Genomic DNA, 11931 nt, shown 5'->3' on the forward strand with positions numbered 1-11931 from the left:
CTCAGCCTCCCAAAGTGCTGGGATTACAGGTGTGAGTCACCATGTCCACCCAACACTGGCTTTTCCATTGGTATATTATATTAGCTATAATAATAGCTAATATACCAGTTATATTATATTAGGCCTGAGCAGATGTTCTGATAAATTTGCTCTGCAAAGCTGACATGAGTATGCCTAGTCTGAGCATTCTTTTCAGCAAATATGGAACAAAGTAATGGTTTTCCTAAGCTTTGTGTCACCATCTTACAAGGAGTGGAACTCTTCTGAAGTCCTAATAAAAAGACCAGTCCCTAGTGGTACATACAACTGAAAAGTAACCTCCAAAACGTGTTATAACCAGGAAGCAATCATTCCCGAGATGACTGCACCCTAGACACCCAACAGAGCTAGAGGAATAGGGCCACATGATCTGAAGATGTCCATGTGGCAGGTGACAGAAGGGTGTGCATGTAAGTGGGCATCAGTGTCAGGGAAGCTGGAGAGGGCCCAGCAAGGGGGCAAAGGAGGAAAATGGAGAGGCCCCAGCAAGTGTGCATGATGCAGCATCAGTGTTACCTGTCTTCAGTCAATGAGTGTGGGGCAAGCAGGTACACATCTGATGCCAGGAGATATGGCTTCTGGCAACAGATGGCTGGGATTCAGGTATATGCACTGGAGTTCTCTGGACATTAAGTAGGATTTTCAGCAGAGATGGGGACTAGAGATAGGAACTGGGTTTCTTGGTTTCTGGTACAGAAGTTCTAATACAGGGCTCAGTCTGCAGTTAGTAAAGGAGCTACAGTTTTAAGTCAAGAAGGAAAAAAGGAGAGAAAGGCAGCAAGATTGGTTAATAATGTACCAAGTGCCAAGCACTTTGATTTTTTATCATTTCACCTATACTTCATGCTAGCACTATGAAGCTATTATGACAAGGATGGTTAATCCCATTTGAGAGAAAAAGGGTCAAATTTCAAAACCTACTATAAAGTTACAGTAATCAAGACAGTGTGGCCTGGCATAAAGACAGAACTATATCAATGGAATAAAATTGAAGGCCCAGAAATAAACCTTCACACACATGGTGAGCTGATTTTTGACAAGGGTTCCAACAGCATTTAGTGGGCAAACAAACAGGCTCTTCAACAAATGGTATTAGGAAAACTATATATCCACATGCAAAATAATAAAGTTGAACCCCTACCTCATACCATACATAAAGATTAACTCAAAATGGATCAAAGACTCAAAGGAAAGGGCTAAAACTATAAAGCTTTTAGAAGGCAAAAAATAACATCAAAAGCACATGGAAGCAAAAAAAAAAAGAAAAATAGACAAGTTAGACTTTCTAAAATAAAAAAACTTTTGTGTATCAAAGCTACTATATCAAGAAATGAAAAGACAACCTACAGAATGGGAAAAACATGTTCAAACATGTTATTATATATCTAATAAGGATTTAGAATCTATATTATATGGCTGGGTGCAGTGGCTCACACCTGTAATCCCAGCACTTTGGGAGGCCGAGGTGGGTGGATGGCTTGAGTCCAGGAATTTGAGACCAACCTGGGCAGCATGACAAAATCTTGTCTCTACAAAAAATACAAAAATCAGCCAGGCATGGTGGCGCATGCCTATCGTCCCAGCTACTTGGGAGGCTGAGGCAGGAGGATCATTTGAGCCCAAGATGCAGAGGTTGCAATAAGCCGAGATCACACCATTGCAGTCCAGCGAAAAAAAAAAACTATATTATACAAGAACCCTTCAAACTCAAAAATAAAAAGATTAAAAACCCAGTTAAAAAGTGGGCAAAGGGGGCTGGGCACGGTGGCTCAGGCTTGTAACCCCAGCACTTTGGGAGACCAAGGCAGGTAGATCACAAGGTCAGGAGTTCAAGACAGCCTGGCCAAGATGGTGAAACCCTAGCTCTACTAAAAATACAAAAAAATTAGTCGGGCATGGTGGCAGGCGCCTGCAATCCCAGTTACTCAGGAGGCTGAGGCAAGAGAATCGCTTGAACCTGGGGGATGGAGGTTGCAGTGAGCCGAGATCGCACCACTGCACTCCAGCCTGGGCAACAGAGAGACCCCATCTCCCAAGAAAAAAGAAGAAAAAAGTGAACGAAGGATATGAAAAAAACATTCCTCCAAAGAAGGTATACAAATGGCCAACAAGCACATGAAAAGATGCCCAACACGATTAGACTTTGGGTAAATTCAAATCGAAACCTACATACATACATTAAAAAGTAACAAGTGATGGTGAGGATATGGAGAAATTGGAACCCTCAAACATTGCTGGTGGAAATGTAAAATGACATAGCCATTATGAAAAACAATTTGGCAGTCCTTTAAGAGTTACACATAGAATTACTATATGACCCAGCAATTCCATGCCTAGGGATATATCCAAGAGAAATGAAAACGTGTGTTCACACAAACACTTGTACACAGATGTTCACAGCAGCATTATTCATAATAGTCACGAAGTGGAAACAATCCAAATGTCCACCAACTGATGAACAGGTAAACCAAATGTGGTACAGCCAATACCACATATTGTTAAGTCTCAAAAAGAGATAAACTAGTGTTACTTGCTACAATGTGGATGAACCTTGAAAACATCATGCTATGTGAAAGAAGCCATACACAAAAGTCCACATACTGTATAAATCCACTTATATAAAATAGCCAAAACAGGCAAATCCATAGTAACAAAGTGTTATTAATAAGAGATCAGTACTTGCCAGGGACTGAGGGAGAGGCATTCAGGACTAACTACTACTGGGTGTGAGGCTTCTTTTGGAAGTCATGGAAATGCTCTGAAATTAAGTAGTGGTAATAGTTGTAAAACATAATGAGTACACTAAAATCCACAGAATTTTACTTTGCACTGGTAAATTTTTATGTGAATTATATTTCAATTTTTTTAATTTACAAAATATTATGTATTATATTTAATTTCCGTTTGCTGTCTGTCTTACCTTTCTACAATGTAAGCTCCTTCAGCGCAGGAACTTTTGTTCTTATCTGTATCCCCAAAGCCTGGAATGGTGCCTGGCATTTTGTAGACACTCAATAAATATTTGTATTTTATGTTATGTATATTTTACTACAGTAAAAAAATAACTGGTTGAAAGGCTGGTTGAAATTGAGCTCAGCATCATATCTGGATAGCACGAAGAGCCCCGCTTTGCTACCCAGGCTCCTTTCTCTGCTCCTCAACAGGACTCATCTATGCTCAAAGGTTGCTTTGCCTACCCCTGCTTCTGTGTGTTGCTCGCTCACTTCCTCCAGTTCAAATTCTACACTTCCATTTAAGTCTCCTTTTCTTCCACTGAAGACTTCATGGCAGAGTTGTCCCCTCCCTCCTGTAGGCTCAAACAGACCCCTAGACACACCTGCTATGGCAGTGATCACCGTGCAATGCAACTGTGCCTACTATCTACACACTTGAACTCCAAGAGAATAGTGATTGGGTCTAGTTCTTTTTTTTTTGGTGGGGAGAGACAAGGTCTTGCTCTGTCGCCTAGAATGGAGTGCTGTCTACTTCATGTCTATTGCATAGTCCCTACACCATAGTAGTTGCTCATTACGTATCTATTTAGGGTGACCTTCTCTCACTCCAGATGCCCAGAGCATTTAAGCATGCTGCCTGGGTGTCCCAATGAGGCACCTGCTCATATACTGCAGGAGGACTGCTTTCTGCTGCTGATGTCCCTACTGAGTCCCTACGATGCACTGAGCACTGCAGTAAGCCTTACAGAGAAAGATGCTCTGGACCTGGTCCCCACCACTGAGCAGCTGGCAGTCTAGTAAAGGAAGCGGACATATAAACCTGTAAACTGTTAAAAAGTGTAGCACTCTGCTAGAGGCACATATAAAATGCTATGGAAACAAAAAGGAAAGAACAATTAATTTTGTCTGGAAGACAGGAAGGGAGATCAGGGATGTGTGTAGAAAAGAAATGATACCTGGAGCTGGCCTTAAAGGATGAGCAGAAGTTGACCAGGTGATCAGAGAAAGATGGTATACTCAGCAAAGGGAAAAAAGCAGACGCTTAAAGAGAGGAAAATGCATGGTCTACTGGGTGAACGAGAAGTAGTCTGGAATGGATTATTAATGGTTCATGTGGCCAGAGGAGGCTGTAAGGGAAGGCTGCGGCTTTTTGAGCAGGGCCTTCCATTTCGTGATGAGGAATATGGACTCTAACAGGCAGCACATGGTCTTGGGAGGGTTTTTCAGTCAGAGAGTGACAAGAATAGATCTATGTTTCAGAGAAATTACTTCAAAACAAAACAAAACAGAAGAGGCAGTGGCAGTGGAGTTAGGGAAACTGATCATCATCAAGTCAGGAGTCGGCTGCAATAGTCCAAGGAAGAGATGAGCAGGATCTCAGAAAAGCAAGAACAGAGGACAAAGAGGAAAGGACACTGCAAGCTCCTCAAAGGGGAGCTCCATTTTTCTAAGCAGTACTTGAGAAGTGTCTTGTCCAGGCAGAGCAGCAGCCCTAGTGGGCTGATTACCCAGGAAGCCCTGGGGAGGTGGCACTGACCCCGGTGGCCTCGTGTGCTCTTCACCACGACCGGGTAGCCCAGCGGCTCAGCTTCATCAATCATTTTTGAAAAGTCTTCATGCCCACCTGCCAAGAAAAGGTAAAAGTCAGTGAAGGTAAGGCGGATGGTCACCCCAGCCCTGACCCTCTGTAGGAATTCTTCTGAGGCCTCATCTCTCTCTCTAATTAAGGCCGTTCAAACACATTTGATTCAACAGACTCACATTATGCACCTGCAAGGTAAAAGGTGGGAGCAGAGAGGTAAAGAAACCAACATTTAGCAGGTACCTTTTATGTGGTAAAGGCTTCACATGCTCTAGTCCATGTAATCCTTATATCATATAGGCAGACACTTGACCCTTTACAACGGCTGTGGTAGGTGGAACCCCAAAATAACCTGCTCCCTGGTTTACGCACCTTATATAACCCCCTCTTCTAAGTGTGGAAGGGACCAGTGACTATGTTGGATATCATTCCTGTTATTTTGAATTTAACAGAAAGGGAGATGACCCCTGGTGAGCCTGACCTAATCAGATGAGTCCCTTTAAAAAAAAAAAAAGGTGAAACATCAGAGAGTCTCTTCTTCTAGCCTTGAAGGAGCAAACTGCCATGTTGTGGTGAAGGCCATGTGGCAGGGAGAGGAGGGCAGCCTCTAGAGGAGAATGGCCCAACTGATGGCTAGCAAGGAAGTGGGCGACTTAATCCCGCAACAGCAAGAAACTGACTGCCAACAACCAGGCAGCTTGGAAAAAGATCCCAAACTTCAGGTGGGACCACAGCCCCAGCTGACACCACGATTTCAGCCTACGGAGACCTAAGCAGAGAACCCAGCTACGCTGTGGCTAGACTTCTGACCTACAGAAACTACAAGATAATCAATGAGTATAATTTGAAGCTTCTTAGTTTTTAGAAGTTCGTTATGCAGCAATAGAAAAGAAACCAAGCCTGGGAATTTGTCTCACTCTTAGTTTTTAGAAGTTCGTTATGCAGCAATAGAAAAGAAACCAAGCCTGGGAATTTGTCTCACCCAAAATTAAGGTATGACTCTGACGCCTGAACTGGCTCTACCATACTCCTATAAGCCTTATTTAAAAAAAATATGAATAATGATATGCATGAAAGTAGTTCTAAATTGTTTTATGAACTGAGCTCCTATATATACTATATCAAATATAATCTTTTCTTGAGGATAACTTAGGGTCAATGTCATGAACATTAATGGCTGCACTATAATGCCCTGAGGGACTACCTCTGCCCTCCATTTAATGGTACCAAACTAGTGCACTTTCTAGTTTGGGAATCTGGTTTCTTTAATGGTTTGTCACATTCCTTGCTGTCAGATGTCAACTAATATGTCTCACTGCTGTCACTATAGAGCAGAAAGAAGCCTCTTTTCCTGCTTCTCTTTGCTGTGGGGTTAGAAAGGACAAAGCAACTTGTGAGATGATTTTTCCAGCACAGGGGAAGCTAGGTTCCAGATGAGAGTCCGGTGGGCTTTCCCATTCATTAAGTGAAAGAGGGAGGTTCAATGCTTGTTGGAATTCGTGACACATATTTAGGCTGCTTAGAGGTCCTTCTTTTCACTTTCTAGTTCTAAAAAAATGTGCTGGATAGTTGTGTTTTGTAGGTACACTGGGGTGCTAGTTTTCTCTTGCTGCTGTAACACATTACAACAACTTGGTGGTTCAAACAACACAAATCTATTGTCATACAGTTCTGTAGTCAGAAGTCCAACACAGGTATCACTGGGTTAAAATTAAAATGTTAGCCAAGACTGGGTGTGGTGGCTCATGCCTGGAATCCCAGCACTTTGTGGGGGTCAAGGTGGATGAACTGCCTGAGCTCAGGAGTTTGAGACCAGTCTGGGCAACATAGTGAAACCCCACCTCTACAAAAAAAATACAAAAATTAGCTGGGTGTGGTGGTGCATGCCTGTGGTCCCAGCTACTTGGGAGGCTAAGGTGAGAGGATCAGTTGAGCCCAGGAGGCTGCAGTGAGCCGCGATCGTGCCACTGCAGTACACTCTGGACAACAGAGCAGAATGCTGTTTCAAAAAAAAAACGTTAGGCTCTAGAGGAAAATCTATTTCCATGCATTTTCCAGGTTCTAGAGGCTCCCCACTTCCCTTGGCTCCTGGCCCTCTTCCATCTCCAAAGCCAGCAATAGCAGGTAGAGTCCTCAAATGTCATCACTCTGATCTTCCCCCTCGGTTACATCTCCCTCTGACTTTTTTCTGCTTTCCTCTTTCACTTTTAAGGACACATACAACATTGGGCCCTCCTGGATAATTTAGAATAATCTCCCTATCTTAAGGTCATCTGCTTAGCGATCAACTCCATCTGCTGCCTTAATTCCCTTTTGCCACATAACCTAATATAATCACAGGTTCCAGGGATTAGGACATGGGTATCTCAGGGTGGGGGAGTGGCATTATTCTGCCTATCACGGGCAAAGCAAAATACTCTAGAACATTAACAAGACCTGTCTAGTTCATAAGAGTGCTAATGATTTAAAAAAAAAAAAAGACAATGAGGCAGTGAAAGTAATTAGGGGTATCTTCATGAAGAGGATATTTTGTAAGAAGGGAACTCCCAACTTCCAACCATCCCACTGATAAGCTTACGTTCTCTCTAGCCATCCTTTCTTCCCTTCTTTACGATGCAGTAAGAGAAGTCCTCCTAATCCATCCCTGCCCCACTGTGCTTTAGACTCCCTTTCTCACCTCCCCAGGGATCCTGCACCCTCTCTGCTATATATTCAACCTCACAATTCCTAATTTCACAGGCATTTTAAACATGCTCAGTTCTCTTCCATCTTAAGCAAATAGAGTCCTTGTTCCTTGAACCTGCATCATCCCTTAACTATAACTTTGTATCTCTAACATCCAGCCACTGAGAGTTATAGACCATTTCCTCACTTTCCATTTATTTCTTCACCCCTCTCTCCAGCACTAAGCTGAAACTGTATTCATTCAACTCCCTGTTGCTGAACCCAACACACACACATTATGTTGTCCTTTTGGAATCATGCAACACTTTTGATGACACCATCCTTATATTCTCTCCACTGGCTTCTGCAACCTCTCTTCTTTCTCTTCTCACCTCTCAAGTAGTTGCCCTCCCTCTCCCCCTCCTTCCTTCCTTCCTTTTCTTTTCTTTCTTTTTTTAAAGGCATTGAGTCTCATTCTGTCACCCAGGCTGGAGTGCAATGGCATTATCATACTTCAAAGCAGCTTTGAACTCCTGAGCTCAAATGATTAGTTTCTTTTATAGATTCCTCTTCCTGTACCCATTCCCTATAGGAGGAGTCCCCAACCCTAGTACCAGACCATGGTCTGTTAAGAACCGGGCAGCATATCAGGTGAGCAGTGGGTGAGCAAGCATTACTGCCTGAGCACCACCTCCTGTCAGATCAGTGGTGGCATTAGATTCTCATAGGAGCTCAAACCCTATTATGAACTGTGCCCTCCTTATAACAATCTAACTAATGCGTGATGACCTGAGGAGGAACAGTTTCATCCTGAAACCGTTCCTCCTCCACCCCACCCCCAATCTGTGGAAAAACTGTCTTCCGTGAAACTGGTCCCTGGTGCCAAAAAGCCTGGGGACCACTGCCCTAAAGGATTCCCTCTTTTAAAAAAATTTTTGTGTTAAAATATACATAAAAGTTACCATTTTAACCATTTTAGGTCAACAGATCAGCCCTCTTTTCTTCCTGCACAATCTCCCTGAGTACTCTCATCCATTCCTGGGACGTCACCTCACATAATGAAGGTTTCCAACTACACTTCCCTAGTCTGCGCTTCTTTCAGAAGCTTTGATTTATCTGCTGCCTACTAAATATTTTTACTGGCATGCACTACAGACGCCCCAAACAGATCATGTCTCAAACCGAAATAATCTCTCCCCTACAATCCTTCACCCCCTACCCATCAATCATCTTCTCTCCTCTCACATTTCTAGTCTTAGTGAATGTCTGCTTTCACATCTGGTTGCTCAGATCAGAAACCAGTCACTCTTGATTCCTCTCCATACTCTCATATAGAGCAATCATCATGTCCTATTATTTCTACAACCTTCACAATTCCTGAATCTGTTCACACATCTTCATTCTCACTGTTTAGACCATCATTGCTCACTGGGGCTATTTTAAAGACCTACCAGTACTTGTCCTGGCTCTACTTTGCCCCTATCCAATTCCTTCTCCACAGTGTAGCCAAAGTGATCTTCTGAACTATAACTCTGATCAGGCCACCTCCCTGATTAAAGCCCTCCCATAACTTCCTGTTAACTCCCAGGATTAACCCTAATCTTCACATGCTGTATATAGTGCCCTCTTATCTTCCCAGCCTTATATTTCAACTGTAACTCTCTTAACATTCTACAAACTACTCAGAATACCACCAACAGGTCAGGGTGTCTCTCCCCTCTGGGTCTTTCTATATTCTGTTCTCTCTTTACATTAACCCCCTCCCACAATCTCCCTTCACTTAGCTAGATAACGTCAGCTTAGCTCTATGTTAGCCCTTTTAGGAAGCCTTCCTCAATATCTAAACTGCCTTGGGAGCACTCCCATATACTCCTGAACCGCTCTGCACTGGCTCTTATCATGGCACTTTTTACACTGCTCTGAAATTGCCAGTTAACTTGTCCTCTGCCTCCGATGAACTGGCAATGCCTTGAGGGCAGGACTCTCTTGCTTACTGCTGTAGCCCAGTGCCCAGCATGGTGCCTGGTGCACAGTGTGGAATGACTTACAGAGGGGAAGGTGCCAAGCCATTTTCAGATAGAAAGGCCAGGATAAAGATTTCAGATAGAAAGGCCAACATGTTGAATCAACAGGCTCACATTCAAAAACCACAAAGATACTAGAAGGTTTCTAGAGAAAGAAAACAGAGATGCACGTGATTTGGGAAAATATGTTCCAACTGTATTTCAAGCTGACTCACCATAGGAGAAGGTGTCTGGCATGGGGACTCCATGTCCAGCCAGTTCTTGGAATGTCCAGAATTTGTTGATGCAATTTAAGATGCTCTGTGGACGATTGACCAACCGGCAGCCCAGCTTCTCCAGGTGTCGCAGGACAGTGATGTCACTGTCTGACTGTACTGAGGGTGTGGGTACCCGCACAAGTACCACATCTGGGAAGGTGGTGAGGGCCTTCTGGTTTAGCTGGAGGCCTGTAATTTAAGGACAACAGTGAGTGCTGTGCCTGCTATCATTCAGTCCACCAGAAGAAATGGTTCCAACAAACTCTTCAAGACTGAACCTAGCAGGAACAGGGCCTCAAAAATGGCCCCCTGGACATCCTGATGTAACAAGGAAACTCTACAGGCAACCTTATACGCCAAACAAACGGGCAGATGATCATGAGGAAACGCAAAGGAATGACCAGAAAGAAAGCAGCATAACCAGAATAATCTAAGTTAAAAGAATCCACTGGAGATATGTCGTCACCTTCCTTCCCATAGGACAAGTATGACTCAAAGTGTAGTGGCTTGGGAGGCTGAAGGCTTAATGAAAAGGAAACAGTTTAGCCCACTTCAGGAATCCCTACCACTCTTGGCACATTATACAGCCTTTTTTCTTTTTTTTAATTATTTTTTGGGGGGACAGGGTCTTACTCTATCACCCAGGCCAGTGCAGTGGCATTCGCTTGGTTCACAGCAACCTCTGCTTCTCAGGCTCAAGTAATTCTCCTACTCTGACTCCTGAGTAGCTGGAACTACAGGCATGCACCACCATGCCTGGCTAATTTTTGTGTGTTTTTGTAGAGATGGGGTTTTGCCATGTTGCCCAGGCTGATCTCACACTCCTGAGCTCACGCAGTCCACTTGCCTTGGCCTTCCAAAGTATTAGGATTACAGGTGTGAGCCACTGAGCCCAGCTAGGCAACCATTTCAATGATTTTATCAATATAATGAATGCACAAATGTCAATGTTAAGTGAAAAAACAGGATACAAAATTATAAGTAATGCATTATGATCTCAACTATCTAAACAGATACAAGTTGGGAGCAGCTAGAAGGAAATATACCAACATTTTAACAGTGGGTAATGGAATTACAGGTGATTTCTTCCTGATATTTTATATTTATCTTTATTTTCCAAAATTTCTCTAAGTATTTACTACCTTTATTACAAAAAAACTTTCTGAAAAATCAATCTACTAAAAATCAATTCAATTAAATATAAAAAACTAGAATGCATCCAAAGACAATTAATCCACTTCGCGAGAGGACATGATGCTGTATTCCACTGAGTTAAATGGGAATATTAGCTTGACGTGAAGACCCAGAAGAACAAGGGCACAGTCTTTAAGTTTCTGAAGGGCTTCAGTGCAGAAAAATTATTTGGCTTGTCTTCTATAACTCCAGGAGATAGATATCCGAAAGAGCTTTATTTTGTCTGTCTGTTCACTGATGTACCCTGAGTGCCTAGAATAGTGCCTGCTGCATGGTAGGCACTCAGTGTTTGTTGAATTGAGTAGAAGCTACAGGGAGATAGATTTGGGCTCAAGAAAATGGATACTTTTCCATTCCCTTAGGAGGTAAGGGCCAAGGTTCATTTATCACTCAAGGATGGTATAAGGGAGAATGCAAGGGTAAGAGGGGTTGACAGCAACTTGCTTGGTCCCTCCCAGTCCTGACATCCTATGGCTTGTATTACTCTAAGTCATTACCTAGGTCTCTGTGGTGCACCCAGAATCTGGTGATGGAATGATTCAGACAGGATATGGGATGAGTAGGGCAATGAGAAGTTTGTTCAAGGAATTACTTGGTCTGCCCTAATGAACCTTAAAGGAGTCTCTAAAATGCTCTAAAGAATTTATTTTATTTTTTAGAGACGGGATTTTGCTATCACCCAGGCTAGAGTATAGTGGTGTGATCATAGCTCACCATAACCTCTAACTCCTAGGCTCAAGTGATTCTGCCACCTCAGCCTTCCATGTAGCTGGGACTACAAGTATATACCACCATGCCTGGCCAATTAAAAAAAAAATTGTGGAGATGCAGTCTTGCTACATTGCCCAGACTGGTCTTGAACTCCTGGTCTCAAGTGATTGTCCTGCCTTGGCATCCCAAAGTGCTGGGATTATAGGCATAAGCCATTGTGCCCATTAAAAAACAATTTACAGAGATACCTTGTAGGCTTTAACCTAAAGCACCTTCTATTTCACAAGTAACATACTGTATAACCACATAATTCTAGGGGGGAAAAGGGTGCTAATGAAGTTACAATTTCACCAGGTGATGAATAATACCAATACAAAAATTCTAGGCACAAGGATGAAAAACAGAACACGGCCGGGCGCGGTGGCTCACGCCTGTAATCCCAGCACTTTGGGAGGCCGAGGCGGGTGGATCACAAGGTCAAGAGATCGAGACCATCCTGGTCAACA

The 11931-nt window shown here is 43.1% G+C and overlaps 1 protein-coding gene across 1 annotated transcript in view; it reads right to left on the bottom strand.

The window, feature by feature from the left end:
• RIMKLA (ribosomal modification protein rimK like family member A) overlaps positions 1-11931 on the bottom strand; it is a 42197-nt gene that overhangs the window by 14317 nt on the left and 15949 nt on the right. Inside the window, exons 2-3 of the mRNA XM_017541777.2 lie at positions 9479-9709; positions 4531-4617 (exon numbers count right to left, since the gene is read on the bottom strand). Coding sequence (XP_017397266.1) covers positions 4531-4617; positions 9479-9709 — 318 coding nt within the window. The remainder of the gene's footprint in view (positions 1-4530; positions 4618-9478; positions 9710-11931) is intronic.

This window comes from Cebus imitator, unplaced genomic scaffold, assembly GCF_001604975.1.
Source record: "Cebus imitator isolate Cc_AM_T3 unplaced genomic scaffold, Cebus_imitator-1.0 Scaffold136, whole genome shotgun sequence".
Lineage (NCBI taxonomy): Eukaryota > Metazoa > Chordata > Mammalia > Primates > Cebidae > Cebus > Cebus imitator.